The sequence below is a fragment of the Pseudorasbora parva genome, chromosome 24, assembly GCF_024679245.1.
Source record: "Pseudorasbora parva isolate DD20220531a chromosome 24, ASM2467924v1, whole genome shotgun sequence".
NCBI classification, from domain to species: Eukaryota; Metazoa; Chordata; class Actinopteri; order Cypriniformes; family Gobionidae; genus Pseudorasbora; species Pseudorasbora parva.
Genome location: NC_090195.1, coordinates 27,070,165 through 27,089,363, shown reverse-complemented (window position 1 = coordinate 27,089,363; position 19,199 = coordinate 27,070,165). Strand labels below are relative to the sequence as shown.

The window sequence follows — 19,199 nt, the reverse complement described above, 5'->3', positions numbered from 1 at the left end:
ACTCTTTTTAACATCAAGCATGTCCCACTCTTCATATTGTCATTCATGCATTTCATCACTCTGAAGCATCAATAGTGCTATATATTTACATACTGCGATATACATGATACAGCAAAATATCTAACAATCATAACCGCGGTAGCGATAAGTATCGTCATACTGCCCAGACCCTATGTTAAAATTACAAACATCTACACAACAAAACGACACCAATCATGAAATGCTCTTCAGATACGTTTAAATGTAACAGCCCATTTCAACCCCATTTCAGCCCGATGACGAATGACAAGAAAGGACGATACTAAAATGTTTTGCATAAAATAAAAACTAAGATAAAATCTCTCTTCATTTTCGTCAACAACAATTGTCTCTACTTTTTCATCACGAGATAGAATATTCAGCTCACATGCCTTCAAAATATGTACAGTAGGCTATATATATATATATATATATATATATATATATATATGAATTGATACGGATCGAAATCGATACATTTAACAAAGTTGCATTTTGCATTCAATCAATTATCAAGTGTATTTTGTCTGGTAATTATGACATTTTACCAATATTTGAGATGTGTGAAACACTATTTGACTAAAATGGTATTAGAAATAATCTCAGAAATAATTTATGTAAAAAAAAGATGTTTTAACTAAAACCTGACTATGAACTAGTTTTCTTTTGACTAAAACTAGACTAAAATGACGAGATTTAGTCGACTAAAACTTGGCTAACTAAAAAAGATATGTGAATGACTAAATATGACAAACTAACAAGGACATTTAGCACAAGACTAAGACTAAAGCCCTATTCGGACTGGATTAGTTTAACATGGGGACATGGGGGTAAAGTCATTTTACCTCAGGACGTCTGTAATATTAATGGCCAATTCGCACGGGATAAGACATCTCAGTAAAACTAGCAGAAGTGGGAGGAGTAACTCGCTTTACGCACCTTCTTGACGTCATGTGCGTATGACGTTACCGTTATAACGTGAGCAAACACAACCTGAGCGCCAGTCTGAACTCCGTCTCCAATATATTTGTGCGTTTTAATAAACAGTTAGGTCCAGTCTAACGATTCTGATTGGATTATGTTGGTAATAGACACTTTCCTACAGCTAAAATGTGTTGTGCCTCTAATAAGTGCTTTTGATCTTCTTTTTGCTTTAAACGATATGCGGAAAATACCGGACATTTTCCACAGATTTGTCCCAACACCTACAACGCAACCGAATGCTTCAAGCACCTCCAAGGTCGCAAAATGCGCTTTTTTAAAAAACTTTTAAACAGGAAATGACGGAATTTTACCATACATTTTTACAGCAGGTCTATTCGAACGGGACTAGTATTACCCAAGGTCATTTTTCCGGACCTTTTTACAGAATGTAAAAGTCTCGGTAATCTTTACTGACATTGTCCGTAATGATTACCGAGATGGCACATTCGGACGGGACTAAAATCACCGAGAACCTCTGGTAATAATTACTTTACCCCCACGTCCCCATGTTAAACTAATCCAGTCCGAATAGGGCTTAAGACTTAGAAAAACTAGGTGACAAAATTAACACTAGTTAGGATAGGACACTTCAGTTGAGATACAATTATTTGAAAATCTGGAATCTGAGGGTGCAAAAAAATCTAAATATTGAGAAAATCACCTTTAAAGTGTTATTGCTACTGCTAATCATACATTTGATATATTTACAGTAGGAAATTTACCATATGATCTCTACTTAAAGCTACACTGTGTGATATTTTCCCGCATCTAGGGGTGAAAAGGTATATGACCATCCAGTGAATAATAGTTTCTGTTCCTCTCAATTTCGATTTCGTTTCAACTCCTACGGTGGTCGATTTAGTCAAAGATTATGGCTTCCAGTTCGACCTCTTCGGTGAGTGTTGCTTCAAGTGATGAGGTTACTTTTGAAAACTATTATAATTTTCAGTTATTTAATTTGCCAAATGATCTATGATCAAATTAATCTATGTAAAATGAATAATAGTTTTACGTTTTCGTTATTTTTTACCATTTCATTGCTAACATCAGCTATCAGGTTCCCAGACGAATGCAAGCTAATCTTAGTAAAGTAACTTTTATCAGTGCTATCGCTATTCTGTATATTGTACGACATCACTAGCGTGAGGCAAACAAATTATAATGCAATTAAAATATTAATCTCATGTTATCCGTCATAGAACACAGATTTATGTTACAAGGTAAACAATACTTTTTCATCATTGATGCGAGGAAAACTATCCTAGACGTCGTTCTAGTGTTATGCACAGCACACCATGATATAATTAGCCAAGCAACAATAAAACTTCCAATATACACAAATAGGCTGAATTAATTTGACCTGTCGAGAAGAAAGCAGGCAACGTCAGCGTTCTTTTTAAAATCGTTGCTCCTCATGAGCTCTTTCCATCTTGGAAAGGCCACTCCAATATTTACTTTTATCTCGTTGATTTGCCTGTTGCGTTGCCGTCTTAATTCTCTTTTCCGCTTCCTTGGCGACTCTGATACATATCCCGCAATGTTACTAGGTCCCCGACCCGGGTCGAATTCGGTAATCAATTCCGGGACGTGGTTGCTTTCACACAGAAGGCGACCCGGCAATGTTCCGGGAATATTGCGGGTCCGATGTGCAGTGTGAAAGGGGCTTAAGAGTGATCCTCCATCATCATATAGCAGCCTCAAGCAATCCTCCTCTTCACATTCGACACAGTGCCATCGAGTGTAAAAACGCGAAAAGCGAAGCTTGGATTTACGAGTATGTCCCTCTTTGGCAAATGTACTTTCAAGATGGAGGGGAAACATGGTGACCGCCATCCGAACACTCAACACGTACAGTCTTGTTCAAAATAATAGCAGTACAATGTGACTAACCAGAATAATCAAGGTTTTTCGTATATTTTTTTATTGCTACGTGGCAAACAAGTTACCAGTAGGTTCAGTAGATTGTCAGAAAACAAATGAGACCCAGCATTCATGATATGCACGCTCTTAAGGCTGTGCAATTGGGCAATTAGTTGAATTAGTTGAAAGGGGTGTGTTCAAAAAAATAGCAGTGTGGCATTCAATCACTGAGGTCATCAATTTTGTGAAGAAACAGGTGTGAATCAGGTGGCCCCTATTTAAGGATGAAGCCAACACTTGTTGAACATGCATTTGAAAGCTGAGGAAAATGGGTCGTTCAAGACATTGTTCAGAAGAACAGCGTACTTTGATTAAAAAGTTGATTAGAGAGGGGAAAACCTATAAAGAGGTGCAAAAAATGATAGGCTGTTCAGCTAAAATGATCTCCAATGCCTTAAAATGGAGAGCAAAACCAGAGAGACGTGGAAGAAAACGGAAGACAACCATCAAAATGGATAGAAGAATAACCAGAATGGCAAAGGCTCAGCCAATGATCACCTCCAGGATGATCAAAGACAGTCTGGAGTTACCTGTAAGTACTGTGACAGTTAGAAGACGTCTGTGTGAAGCTAATCTATTTTCAAGAATCCCCCGCAAAGTCCCTCTGTTAAAAAAAAGGCATGTGCAGAAGAGGTTACAATTTGCCAAAGAACACATCAACTGGCCTAAAGAGAAATGGAGGAACATTTTGTGGACTGATGAGAGTAAAATTGTTCTTTTTGGGTCCAAGGGCCACAGGCAGTTTGTGAGACGACCCCCAAACTCTGAATTCAAGCCACAGTACACAGTGAAGACAGTGAAGCATGGAGGTGCAAGCATCATGATATGGGCATGTTTCTCCTACTATGGTGTTGGGCCTATTTATCGCATACCAGGGATCATGGATCAGTTTGCATATGTTAAAATACTTGAAGAGGTCATGTTGCCCTATGCTGAAGAGGACATGCCCTTGAAACGGTAATGACAATGACAATGACAATGACCCAAAACACACTAGTAAACGGGCAAAGTCTTGGTTCCAAACCAACAAAATTAATGTTATGGAGTGGCCAGCCCAATCTCCAGACCTTAATCCAATTGAGAACTTGTGGGGTGATATCAAAAATGCTGTTTCTGAAGCAAAACCAAGAAATGTGAATGAATTGTGGAATGTTGTTAAAGAATCATGGAGTGGAATAACAGCTGAGAGGTGCCACAAGTTGGTTGACTCCATGCCACACAGATGTCAAGCAGTTTTAAAAAACTGTGGTCATACAACTAAATATTAGTTTAGTGATTCACAGGATTGCTAAATCCCAGAAAAAAAAAATGTTTGTACAAAATAGTTTTGAGTTTTGAACCGACTGGTAACTTGTTTGCCACGTAGCAATAAAAAATATACTAAAAACCTTGATTATTCTGGTTAGTCACATTGTACTGCTATTATTTTGAACAAGACTGTATGTATTTTCAATGGTATATTATAAAATTACGAGAATGCATTATTACTTGAAAGAAGTAAATATACATTAATGAGCACATATATTTTTGAAAGAACTAAGTGATTTTAGCTAAGAATAAACTAAAAAAAGTTACACAGTGTAGCTTTAATTTTGACCCATACAATGTATTGTTCGATGTTGCCACAAATATCCCAGCGCGACTTATGACTGCTTTTGTGGGTCAGGGTCACATATAATCCTTCAGAAATAATTTTAATATGATTTGGTCCTCAAGAAACATTTAATCATCATCAATGTGGAAAACAGTTGTGCTGCGTAATAATTTTATGGACAACACACAACCCCCCCCCCCCCCCCCCCCCCCCTGAAAAGTTTGTAGGAAACAGCATTTATTAATAGTTAATTTGCAGTTCAAGTTTATTTCTTTTAAATCTTCTTTTTTTTTACAGTAGTGTGTTAAGTATGATGAATACTGATGATATATGACATAAATTAGCAGCCAAAATATTCACCAGAGCTAAAATTTTTTTAAAAAAAAATACAATTAATCAGCACAATTCACTTCATAGCTGCTAATAATTATCACAAAATGACCCTGACCTGCTCAGGGTCCTGTGGATCACAGTCTCTCACCACCACAGCGCCACCCTTCTGACTGGGACGTCCCTGTGCCACCAGACACTTATCAGCCAGCAGATTACGCAGCTGAGAGAGAACAGAAAAAAAATATTTTTTATAAGTATATTAAAACATTTTATGGTGAACAACAAACATACAAATACAGAAATCAGATGATATTCTAAATACTCTCTTGCATAGCAAAAATAATGCAAAACATGAACATTGAAGAGCTGCTCTACTGCCCTCTGCTGTTTATACAGAGAGCTATCAGTTCACGTCTCCGCTCTTTATTCACTCTTTATTCACTTAAAGTATGTAATTGTATTGGAGAGATTAAAATGACACTCAATAGTGTGTCTATGTTGTGAGAGTCAAACTTAGATACAAACCGATGAGCCAAAACATTATGACCAAAAAGATGTTTGTCTTCTATGTGCTGACAAAACAGCGTCAACCTTCCGAGACATGGACTCCACTAGACCCCTGAAGGCGTGCTGTGGTATCTGGCACCAAGTCAGCATCAGATCATTCAAGATTCAAGATCATTTAAAGGTGGCACCATGAATGGGAAGTGTTCCAACACATCCCACAGATGCTCAATCTGATTGACATCTGAGGAATTTGTAGGCATGGGCAACACCTTGAAGTCTTCAATATGTTTCTCAAACCAGTCCTGTACAATGTGTGCAGTGTGACAGGGAGCATTATCCTGCTGAAAGAGGTTACTGCCATCAGGAAATTACATATTGCAATGAAGCCTCATTTACAACGACATTTAGGTTGGTGGCACGTGTCAAATTGATGTTCATTCAAAAACATTGCCAAAAGCATCAAACTCCCTCCATCAACTGTCGTCATCCCACAGTGCATCTTGGTGCCATAACTTCCCTGGGTACAGTAAATGGCTCATGTACATGGCTGTCCACGTGATGTAAAGGAAAATGAGACTCTTTGGACCAGATGACTTACCATTACTCCACGATCGAGTTTTGATTCTTGTGTTCCCATTGTAGGTGATTTTAATGGTGGACAAGGGTCATCATGGGCACTTTGACCGGACTGCGGCTACGCAGCCCAAAATGTTGTTACACATTACTCTCATAACTTTCATAAAAATGTGCTGTTGACTTGTGGCACAATAGCCCTTCTAGCAGTCAGACCAGACAGGTTAGTCCTTCATTGCCCTTGTGCCCAAAATCCTTGTCACCGATTTGTGGTGTCACTCCTCATGCCACTGTACATAGGTTCTCAACACTGCTGACCAGGAGCATCCCATAAGGCTTGCCCTTTCAGAGATGCTCTGACAAAGTCGCCTTGCCATAACAAGTTGGCCCTTGCTAAAGTCTCTGATGTAGCCTGACAAGCCAGACCCACATCAAGATGTTTGGTCTGGAAACTCATCATTGGCAGGGCTCAATCCGAGGAGCGGGTTAAACGGCTGTCTTTTAAACTCCCTCTGCATGGCATGCACACAATCGGACAGAGCTACAACCAACCAGAGCAGCAAAGGTGAAGCAGAGCTAGTTGAAAGATTAAACTTTCGCCGTATCCGGTCGGCAAAACTCCGAACACATCTTCCCTTTTTAAGAATGACTTCAGTGCCGTTCTTTGTTCTTTTCTCAGAGAAAAGCTTAACTCCAAGTCTTCCAGAGTCGTGGTCAAAGCTGATTTGAAAGACCGCTGTTCTCCAGACTCTATGTTTTCTAGAAGCACGCAAGTGCAACATGGTTGTCATTATGTTAAGCCCCATTATGTGATTGGCCCGACCAGTTTGCCGTTTACAGCTCAGAAGTGTATTGAGAGTTGCTAGACGACACTCGTGGCAGATTAGATTTGCTGCCGCTAGGGTGCGTCTAGATTTCTAGGCTATCTCTGATGTCTCTACTCTTGCCAATTTTTGCTGCATCCAACACATTGACAACAATCAACACTAATCATGAGCACTAATCATCTAATCTACTCGCGTCACGCAGTGGTCATAATGTTTGGCTCATTAGTGTATATTTAAAATATATTTTATTCAATTAAAATTACACAATATAAAAATTGTGTTGTGAGAGTCAAACCTAAAAACAACAAACCCACTCAAGAAGTCATTTACACAAGATACAAGATACTGTAAACATAAGGGTCAACATTAGGTCTTACCCGACCCCGCTGCAGGACTTTGGGTCTCTTCAAACCCTTGTTGATAAAGACAGGCTGCTGGGGCTTGTGTGGGGAGGAAACTTGCATTTCAGGATATATATTGTCCAGGTACCATTTAAAGGAGTGACACTGCAGCCGCTTCCGGATAGCGACCCGCTCAGCGATGTTCCCATAGTCACGATTCCTCAGCTCAGGGCGCAAGGCAAAGTACTGCTCCTAATGGACACACGCATTTGCAATATAAATAATCAATTATCAAATTTACTGAAAAGCATATGCAAGGCAAAACATTCTCGCAAAGGTAAAAAGGTGCGTTTACATTGACTGTTGTGGTCAATTCCATACACAAAAGCAAGTATTAAAGTCCCTGCTCCATACTTCAGAGTGGGTGAAGCACAAAGGATGAAATTGTGCCCCTATGTAGTTGGTGAAGACATCAGACATAATGCATCGAGAAAGTAACTAATGTAAATCCATGAATCAAATTCAGAGGTGTTTTATGGTCACGGATAAGAATGACATAAGAGAAAACATCAAAATGACCATGCACTGCAAAGTTAAGAGGACTTTTAAAAGTAACTAAATACTTTTAAAAACAAGAGCAAACAGTGAACCCCCATTCAAGCTATCCTACAAATATGTTAGAAAGAATGAATCCAGTAGGGATGCCACAATTCTCAATATAATATTGAACCGTTCAGTACGGCATTCACAGTTCAATACGCGCTTGTGAATTGCATTTTTATTCGGTTTTGCTATTTCTTTTCATTTAAATACAGGTCCTTCTAAAGAAATTAGCATATTGTGATAAAGTTCATTATTTTCCATAATGTAATGATAAAAATTAAACTTTCATATATTTTAGATTCATTGCACACCAACCGAAATATTTCAGGTCTTTTATGGTTTTATTTCTGAGCAATAAAAGTTGGTGTGCAACAGGAAACACGCACGTGTGCCTTCGGATCAGTCAGACGTAGTGGTGTACAAGAGGTTAAAAACGATATAAATACTGTTCGTTTTCTCACACAAACCGCTCTTTTCGTGTCTTAGGCCATCAGTGTGTACTTACGATGAGGGATTGTTTAATTTGGACTTCTCTGTGTATGCTCTTTGAGGTGGTGACCATAGACCTGCATTATGTGAGGCACAGACAAGAACGGTTTGACCTAAAATGATCAAAATTGAAACTACTGGGGAAACAAATACTCCTACATCTCCGATGCCCATGAAGTAAGCTAAAACATATCAAAAAAACTATCCCTTTAAAAACTGAGGTATGTTAGCTTGGCTAAAAATACTATAATCTGTCTGAGCACTCCATTTTAGTTTTGGCTTCTTAAAACCCACCTTATGAAAAGCCAAGTCTACTCTGATTGGACAGCCGTTCCCAGTTTCTTGCGATTAATCTACTGCTTGAAACGTGTTAGAAATGTAACGGCCCTAATGACGTGTTTGAGCTCTTGGTGCTATAATAAACAGCACAGAGTTTTCTGTTGGAGAGATTAACACCCTTTGGTGCAGACTGTGTGCTTTGTAACACTGCAGATTGTTCACATGAACAATCATCTACATTATACACTAAATAAAAGGATACAAATCAAAATGGCATAATAGGTGGGTTCCCTTTAATATTTCATTAACGTAATAAAACTGTCGCATGTTATGGTTTATACAGGTAGACAAATGTATAAAATATGTATGTATTTATTTTAAAATGTCATTAATTTAAAATGATTTATTAATTGAACTGAGCATTTATTTATGATTTATTTATTTTTCATAAACTCACAGACCCCCTGCAGTTCTCTCACAAAACCCAGTTCTAAATCACTGCCATCTTTCTCTTCATCACATATCCTTGGTAAATACAGTTATCCAAAAAAAAACAAAACAATTGCAGGATAAATTGCTTAGTGAAAAACTGACACGGTTTAACGATTTTTTTTTTTGTAAAATAAAAATCTATTTTTACTGTTGATAACTGAAGATTTAAATAATTCCCTAATGCTATTTATAATCAAGCACCAGATATCAGAACAGCACAAAAAAAACAAAAAAACAAACAAAAAAAAAACAAAAAAAACACACTAGCTGGAAGATAATTAAAACCTTTTTACACATTACTGAAGTGAGAAAACTGTTTTTGCAGAAAGACTAAACAAATATTGCTGAGAACGTAGCTGACACTGTTGAGCAGGATCTTGAAAATAACCAGCTGAAGTATAGCTTTAATGTGTCTAACACAGGTAATTACGCTCTCCTCTAACTGCGTCAATTATCTCTTAGATGAGGAGACAATTATTATGAGCCTTTGAGGTTCTGCACGACGGACGCTGTACAATTCAAACACACATGAAATTCTTCATGTGTGTTTGAATTGTACAGCGTCCGTCGTGTGGATCTGTGGATATAAGCATGAACACACATACACATGCATGCACGCACGCACGCACTTTAGATCAAGAAAATATTATTTCTGCTGACGGGCGTACATGTTGTAGCCCATCTGAAAGGCACATAGCCCTGGGACTATTAGCCTACATATAAAAGTGACATTTTACTCACATAAGTTTGTTGCACCATTCCTGTCGGATCCAATATAGAAGGCACAACATTGTGTCGCAAATCCACTGTTCCGTGCTAAGTTACATTATCTACAGTATTTTCTAATATAATTCTTGCTAATTCCTAGCCTGGATGCCAGCCGAACTCAACATTTAAGCTCGGGCAGTTCGTTCTGGACTTGATCCATTGAGGAGTAATTATGCCTAAACAGAAACTGTTTGGACCAATGAAATCATCAGGGCGGGCTTTAGACGATGATGGACAGATGATCAACAGTAACGTAATCATCCACGTCATCAAAGGCGCTTAGATTAAATTTGTTCAAATCCTAAACAGAGAGCTTGTTTGTATATGCATTCACCTTCACTATTTCTCTCTGAAATGATGATCATGTTGGGTAAGTACTCTGTGTATCCTAAAAAAAATTTTTTTACAACACCAGCAAAGTTTGTTTATTTCAGCGCACGTGCAGTCAGGGTTGCCAAGTTTTTACAACAAAACCCCTTTAGCTAAAACCCAAAACAAGTCCAAATGCACAATAGCTCTTCGGGGGAGTTCTCCGGAAAAAAATGCCATTCGGGGGGTAAAACGCATGTTATTTTGGCAAGGTTGCCTGCTAAAATTTGCATTCCTGGGTCTATATATCACATAGTTGAGGTCGCTTCAACACGCGGAAATGGAAAACTACCCGTGGGAAAAAACGCAGACTTGGCAATACAAGGCAGTTGAGTTCTATTGACATTTGACAACTAACGTTATGCGTCGCTTCGTTGCTCTGATTGGTTGTAGTTCTAGCCAATTGATGTCTTTCCTGGTTTGGTTGAAACACGCCCCATAATCACAGCCCTATGGAGCAGAATCAGACTCATATTCAGACTAGAATTGATTATAACCACGTCAGGCTAACTAATTCCCTGACCAGTGATTTGTAACCACTAAATATTTGTCCATTTTTGGCTTGGCCAAATTCTTTTGCCCAGGAGTGTATTGAACCACGCTGCACGTGTGCTGTGGTTTGCCAACAGCAATTAACAACTTTCAGCACCACAGCTGTCAATGTCTAACCAGACACACAAAATCAATTTATTGAGTGACCTTAAAGAATCCAGGTCAGGGTGGGCATGCTGATTTTTTTTTAAATAAAGCAAATAGCCATGTAATATCTGCTCTCATCTCTCTTTAGGATGAGGCGAAAACTCTACTCCAAAAGAGATCATGCGCGAAAACCAAAGGTAAAGCTGGAATACACCACACAACTTTTATAAAACACTGAGCATCATACACTAAATGACTCGTGCAAAAATGTTGAGGCGTTGCATGACAAATGAAAACAAACAATGTGTTCTAAAATTGGCTCAAAATATTAAACATGTTTGATTTTCTCTAATAGGATGGAATTATAATGTGAAGCTTAAAAAATGCAGCTGGACAAGCAAATGTTCATGCTTTGTTTCTGTTTGATTCTGTTTGGGGACACTTAAATTATGATCAAAGTTATTCAACTAAATATACAAATAAAATGTATTTATTTATTTAATTCTATAAACTATAATACTGATCTGCCAACATTGTCGCTATATGATAAATTAAAATAAGCTGATAACATCACAATCGTGATTGTAAAAGCGCTAAATAAATAAAGTTGATTGATTGATAGAATTGTAAATGCAATACGTTTATTAAAGGTGTCATGAACTGGCTTTTTAATTTTTTTATACTGTTGTCTCAGGTAAACTAATGATGTTTGCATGGTTTTTGCATTCAAAAACATCATAACTAATAAGTAATAGGCTATTTTCTACACAGATATTGAGGCTCCCTCCAAAATGCTGGGTTTTGATGGGCGTGATGCACTGGAGACTTGGAAGTAAACGCCTACAGCTAGGATTGGATAAGATTTGCATATTTAATGAGCTCCAGCTCCCTTGTCAGTTCAGTGACATGAGAGAGGAGATAATGAAGGAGAATCGGCAACCAGAAATATTTTCCTCGATCAGAGGGTTCTTAAACATCTTTATCAAACAAACACAATGTTTCTCATCGACCTGCGACTGATTGGACTATTATTTTTATATTACACATAGCCCGTACAATCAGACGATATAAGCGCGAACCGTTGGGGGGGCACATACAGGTTTGGCGCGACGCCTTTCAGATGTCAACTTGAGAGAGAATAGCAGAACAAGAACGGAATACTAAGATATTCATCGACCGGAGATTTGTTTACAAACGATTCCGCAGTGAACTAAAGTGAACTTATAATGAATTATATGAATAATAGAATATGTTAGATGAATATGTCTTCCCCACCTGAGCTGGAACTTCATTAAAAATAAAGTTCAACTACACATTCCTAATATTAGGATCCGAAGGAAGCTTATGCAGCGACTGTGTTCTTCCACAACCAGGAATATCTTAATCTTCCTTCGTTCCTGCATATTTATTGTTGTTGACCAGCTTGCATGAGCCCTCCATGAGTCGGTGGGCAAGGCTACTGGATTAGACACACTGTATAGCCGGTGTTTTGCCGCGCACTGACGTCAGTATAAAGCACAGGACCATTTGCAGAGCCTGGTGCCTATAAAAGCTTTTCTTTGACTAACAAGGAAGTTTTCAGCTCTGAAACTTACAGGATATTCTTATATTACCATGACTTTTTATATATCAAAAGCTCAAGGGAAAGTTGATTCCTCAATTCATCACCCCTTTAAAATACTAATATTCTGGTTTATTACTCCTCCCTGAACTTCCCCAGACTGAGAGTCCATTGCTTTTATTGTTTTTGGTTTTTTTGTTCATTTATTGTGGTTATTTAAAATGTTTTCCATTTTTAGTGTTAAATAGTCTTTAGAAATTATCATTATCATTATTTTAGATATAAAATGGTCTCAGAACGACAATATTATCGTTTATCGCAATCATTTCTTGGCCAATTTATCGTCCAGCAAAATGTGTTATCGTGACAGGCCTACAGGTGAGTATCAGGGTTGGAGCTAAACTCTCCTAAACCGAGTTTGCCCATTTCTGGTTTAAAGTATTATTTCCATTACAAAGAGTATTATTATTATTATTATTATAGTATTATGCTATTGATCTCCACCTTATAGTCATCCATCCAGACATGGGCCAGACGCAGGGAATTGTGGGCCATTGTATCCTGACCTCCAGGTGACCCGTAGGGACGGCGCTTGCGGAAGATATGCCCCACCCTGGAGCAGGGAACGATTAGTAACTGGCCTCCACACATCCAAATCTGATGAGAAAAAAAAATATTTAAACCAAGCAATTTTAACTTTACATGCAATTAAACAGATAAGATAAAATATCCATTCGTCTTTATATCTGTCTGTCCACTCTTTACAAAAACCCACTAACACTACAAGTTTTAATATGATTATGAATATGCACATCTTCAAAACGTAATACTTGTAATCTTGACAACAAAAACATTGGATATGATGTGAAAGTAAATAAAGCTATTACAAAGTATAAAGCAACCTATTGCACATTGCGTTTCCAAAATACAGATTAACCACAACTTTTTGAAAACACTATAAAAAGTTACACAGTGCCATTTATCAGTCTGAAACACGCAGCCCAGCAGACTATTTACTTCCTTAATTAAATTTCAGCCTTTGATTTGATAATCAACCTTTGATAAAATCACCATTTCAGTTTCATTTCAAATATTTGTGCAGCCCAATTTATTTTATTTTATTGTTACATTAAATTTACTTATCAGCTTTTCATCAACTCTTGCAGTCATGAACCCTGATGGGTTTGTAACCCCCCATTTGGGAAATATTGGTCTAAAAAGGGGAAAAGACCAAACAATGTATCCATTTACCCGAAAAGAGATTTCCAAGTTCTCGCCACCCCATATGTCCATGCCACGGTCGTACTGGCCAAGCTCATAAAAATAATTCCTGTCCATGGCGAACAGTCCACCTGCCATTGTGGGAGACCTGTAGAGAAACATGACTGGAGTCATGTCTCAGTGTATCACAGTGGGCTTGAGTGCACTACCAGCAAATGGACTGGATTTGTTTTACATGACTTTAATACCTCTTTTGATCTAAAGACAAGCTAGACAAATATAAATTGTACCTATGCATAAGTTTCCTATTACAAAACTTAAATTTTTTATAAAATGAAAGAGTTGGGAGTCTTGATTTATATAATATATTGGTCACTACATAATTCCCATAATTATCAAATTAGTAATAAATAATAGTGCTGTAAAATCGATTAATCACAATTAATTGCATCCAAGTTTGTGTTTACATACTATATATGTGTGTACTGTGTATAATTATTATGTATATATAAATACACACACATGCATGTATGTATTTAAGAAAAAAAATGTATACAGTAAATACATACCGTAAATGAGTGTCTTTATATATTTATACACATAATAATTATACATAGTAAACACACATGTAAACACAAACTTTCATTTTAGATGTGATTAAATCACAATTAATCGATTTTTGACAGCAGAGTAGCTGTGTCCAAACATTTGACTGGTATTGTGAATGAAAGTGGAAAAAGGGCTGGAAGTAACAGACAACGCTATGGTTCAAATTCTGTCTGAAGCGATTGATTTTAAACAGGACAGTCTATGACCCCAGGGTCATATCGCATCTATGAACAGCAGCTTCAGGGACAGGAAATGCGCAAAATATTTTTGTATTGAGAGTATTTTACGTCTCAAAATGGTATCGCAACACTACAAATAATTATTACAAATAATAAAATTGTATTATTACTTCATCTCATTTAGCTCTGTTCTCTAATTAAGTACTCAATGGACATCCTAGCATAATGTAACACACACACTGGTAATACCTGATAGCTCCATCGGGGCTGTTGAGTTCAGACATGGGCACTGGGTCCCATTTAAAGTGCAAGCCCCAGTTGAATCCCCCCCGCACAATAGGAGAGGGGCTGTATACTAGTGTGTCTGCGCTGATGATGTCGATCACAGGACACACCACGGTTTTTCTGTTCTCTTTAATGGGTGCGAGCAGAGGCTGGAGCCATGCCTCATTCACCTCACAGTGACTGTCCAAAAACACCAACACCTCTCCTGAAAGACAGACAAATAAATAGAGTCTAATGAAAAGATTGAAAAGATGACTACAGCTTTGTTTACACTTCAAAAACAAAACTAATCTGAAAATTAATAATAATAAAGCATTATATACACAGACACAAACCAGGCATATGATCACGAATGGCAAAAAAAAAAAAAAAAAGGAACTTTCTCTACTTCAGTTGTCTCAGGCCACATTCAGTTTTTATAAAACCCATTTAATCTGACTATAAAAAGTATTATTATTATTATTATGCTTAAATGATTAATTATTAAAAGAAATAAAATACATTGCCAAAGTTTTAGGATGTCGGCTTTTACATGCACTTTATTGACATCCCATTCTTAATCTGTAGGGTTTAATATGGAGTTGGCCCACCCTTTGCAGCTATAACAGCTTCAACTCTTCTAAGAAGGCTTTCCACAAGGTTTAGGAGTGTTTATGGGAATGTGTTATTTCATCAAGAAGTGCATTTGTGAGGTCAGGCACTGATGTTGGATGAGAAAGCCTGGCTTGCAGTCTCTAAGAACACCTCAAAGGTGTTCTATCAGGTTAAGGTCAGGACAATGAGTTTGGTTTAGAGGAAATTAACTAGCCTGAACAGTCATCCATGTCTTTATGGACCTTGCTTTGTGCACTGGTGTGCAGTCATGTTGGAACAGAAAGGATCTCCAAACTGATCCCACAAAGTTGAGAGCATGAAATTGTCCAAAATATCGTGGTATGCTGAAGCATTAAGAGTTTCTTTCACTGGGAAAAGGGCCAAGCCCAACTCCTGAAAAAACACACACACCATAATCTCCCCCTCCACCATGGAATATTTAGAAGTGAGGAAATTTCATGAATGGACTTGCTGCACAGGTGGCAACCTATTACTGTACTTAAATTCACTGAGCTCCTGAGAGTGACCCATTCTTTCACAAATTTGTTTGTAAAAGCAGTCTGCATGGCTAGGCGCTTAATTTTATACACCAGTGACCATGGAAGTGATTGGAACGATGAATTTGGAGAGGCGTCCCAATACGTTTGTCAATATAGTGTATATTACTATTGCAATACTGTACTGTAAAATTTAATAATGCAACATTTTATTTTAAGGTGACATAGTTATGTTACATGTACTTGCCTAAGAAATAACAGCAAACTATGCATAATTACAATTTGCCAACAAAACCTAAACTAATCCCTAACCCTATAGTAATAATTAGTATTAAGTCCTTATTTGTGTAAATCACACTATAACGACGTTAAAATAAATTGTAATCTTAATATTAATGGTAATAATAATTACCGTATATGTCTCCTTTTGTCTCTTTTGCTGAAAATTAAATCTCGGCACATGTTGAATTTTTCAAATGTGCATTACAAACTTGTAGCGCTTTCAGAGATATACTTTTTTTAGCCGGACAGGGATTTATTTATTCGGAATTGTTAAAATATTGGTGTACAAAACACCAAGAGCCCAGAGATTTTAGTGTGTACACCACAAGTTTAGCTTACAAGTGTTCTATATGAATTAACAGCTATGTAGATAGTAGCCTACTCTTGCTTGATACAGGCTTGGACCCTAAAACATTATTATCAGAAGGTCGATAAATTATGACTTAAATGGAAATATTTAAGAAAGAATAGAAAAATTATTAATTTATTAAAAAATTATACACCTATAACTCAATGACAACTATATATTCATAAACTCACAATTGCTTGGAATGGAATATAATGCAACACAAATTACAATTTAACTGATACATGCAAGACTAGACTATTACTATCATTTTCACGGTAGATAACACTACTTTGGTTTAAAACAGTAGAACTCACAACACCACTGTTCAATAATTCACAGAAAAATAAATATTCATTCACAAATTGTGTAGTGCAGTGGTGCCCAATCCTGCTCCTGGAGAGCCAACGTCCAACTCAACTGAAACACACCTGAACCAACTAATCAAGGAGTTCTAAAATCTTCCAGGCAGGTCTGTTGGAGCTAAACTTAGCTGGACGTTGGACCTCCTTTAGTAGGATTGGTGTAGTGTGTGAACAGCCTACAATGCAAAAAAAAAAAACATTAGTTTATAACTAAAGCTAGGGTGAATGAGTGGGGGTTTAAAGTTTAACCTGTAGCATGAGATGCTCCAATCATCCTCCCACGGATCAGCCCCTCCCTCTGCTCATTACGAACCAGCTTCACTTTCTTCTGCAGGTGCTGCTGAATGTAAGAATCCAAGTCATCCTTTAGATCATCTGTAGGACATACGGTGACATCTGATGAGTTAGACGGCCAGCTCAGAGCTCACACACTCAGGCATTTGCATTACAAATGCAAACACATGCCTGCTTTCACAGACAGGGCTTAGATTAAGCCAGGATTAGTTCAATTAGGACATTGAACATGCCTTAGAAAAAAACATTACTAGTTGCATCTTGTGACAAAACAATGGCAGTCACATACTTTAAGATATGTCAGTGTTAGTTCTTACAGTTAAAACAGTTTAAACAAGTAATTAAATCTGGGACTAGGCTAAGCCTGGTCTGTGAAACCGGGGTCAGTGGTCTATCAAATACTTTAATGGTTAAATCCAGGAGATCTGAAAGCTTGTATCATCAATTTCAACTTCCATTACTAATTATAGAATTATGCTAGGGGTTTTAGACATAGTATAGAAGATTATTTGTTGGCCAAATGATTTAGTTTACATGCACACAGACCTAATATCTTGGTCATATGACAATATTGTGATTTGTTATGTTTAGTGCATTTTAAATGGTGATGTATTAAGTTATTTTACTCAGTCGGTTCTGTTTACTTGGATAGTTAATTGAGTAATCGACTACTGCTATAGTATATTTAGTCTTCTCCCAGACGTCCTCTGAATAGTAGCTTATCTATTTTCTCCCCGAAAACATTCATATGAAACTACAATATTTATTCTTAGAACGAGAATATCAATTTATTTTACCCCCACTTCTAATGTTATGTGTTATCTACACTTATCAAATCAAGTCTTTAGTGTTGCAACATTTAAATGTCAATGTGTCCTAGTCTCTTGTGTGAGGAGATCACTAGTGCTAGTTGAGTCTCTTGACAGCGGGGCAGCTCACAGTAGTTTAGGACAGAACCAGTATGTCAATTATTATCATGTATTGCTTCAGTGGAGCAAAACAAGAGCACAGAAGACTAAACATGTTTAGAGAAGTAAGGTAGCTTGCCCAGTTCACTGTGGTCGTCCACCAGTATGATCTCATGGAGCAGGTACTTTGGTGTGCGATCCAGTACACTGTGAACTGTCCTCAGGAGGGCAGAGAATGCCTCATTGAAGAAACAGATCACTATGCTGGCCGTGGGTAAAGCCATCGGATAGAGCCTGTCTCTGCACCTGTTAGGAACAGTGTTCATGTGATGATTTACAGCAGTCTCATGCCAAACAGCACACTCTTTCACCTCTATTTACCCAACATGGCATGTTTTTTTACAAACCATATGTGCACCTTGACCTCATAAAATGTTCTCTAGGCCATAAACAATGGTTCACCCAAAAACATTTTTAATTCTGTAATTATTTACTCACTATCATTCCAAACCTATGTACCTGTGACAACACATACGAAGGATCTTTACATGTGCAATGGTAAGGTTAAAGTGACCATATCTGACAAACCCAATATTATGAGATTTTTGGCAAAATTTTCAATAAATTAATTTAAGTCATTTACTGAAAATGAAAGTCATTCACACTCAAATCCCATTCTCCGTTATGTGTATTTAAACAGCTGTGATTAACAATGCCTAATGATATTTCAGATATTATATATTTTCAGTGAATAACAACTTAAATTTTGGTCTTTATAGTTTAAAGGGGTGGTAAAACATGATTTCACTTTTCTAACTTTAGCTAGTGTGTAATGTTGTCATCTGCAAAGTTACAACACTCAAAGTTTAAAGCAAAAGGAGATATTTGCTTTTAAAGAAATCAATTTCTAAGGAATACAGCAAACGGCCGATAGGGAACTACAGCCTTTTCCTCCAGACTTGCTGACATCAGCAGCTCCAATATTTACATAAACCCCTCCTCCGAGAATATTAAATAAGGGGTCGAGGCCATTTTTTATTGCTGTGGAGAAGAGTAGGCTGGAGTGTGCTAGGCGGTTAGCCAATCACAACACAGCTGGGCAAGCTAACCAATCTGAGCCCATTGCGTATTTTTAAGGGACCGGCATCAAAGAACCCGGAAAATAGGGCTGCACGATATTGGAAAAAAAAATACATTGCGATATTTTTTCCTCAAACGATATATATTGCAATACAGGGAGTGCAGAATTATTAGGCAAATGAGTATTTTGACCACATCATCCTTGTTATGCATGTTGTCTTACTCCAAGCTGTATAGGCTGG

General features: G+C 37.4%; 1 protein-coding gene across 1 annotated transcript in view; it reads right to left on the bottom strand.

Annotated features, from left to right (window-relative positions):
- Positions 1-19,199, bottom strand: part of galnt11 (UDP-N-acetyl-alpha-D-galactosamine:polypeptide N-acetylgalactosaminyltransferase 11 (GalNAc-T11)) — a 48,621-nt gene that overhangs the window by 9,168 nt on the left and 20,254 nt on the right. Inside the window, exons 4-10 of the mRNA XM_067434950.1 lie at positions 18,017-18,183; positions 16,925-17,050; positions 14,556-14,796; positions 13,549-13,666; positions 12,802-12,954; positions 7,134-7,349; positions 4,965-5,069 (exon numbers count right to left, since the gene is read on the bottom strand). Of these exons, the coding sequence (XP_067291051.1) occupies positions 4,965-5,069; positions 7,134-7,349; positions 12,802-12,954; positions 13,549-13,666; positions 14,556-14,796; positions 16,925-17,050; positions 18,017-18,183 (1,126 nt within the window). The remainder of the gene's footprint in view (positions 1-4,964; positions 5,070-7,133; positions 7,350-12,801; positions 12,955-13,548; positions 13,667-14,555; positions 14,797-16,924; positions 17,051-18,016; positions 18,184-19,199) is intronic.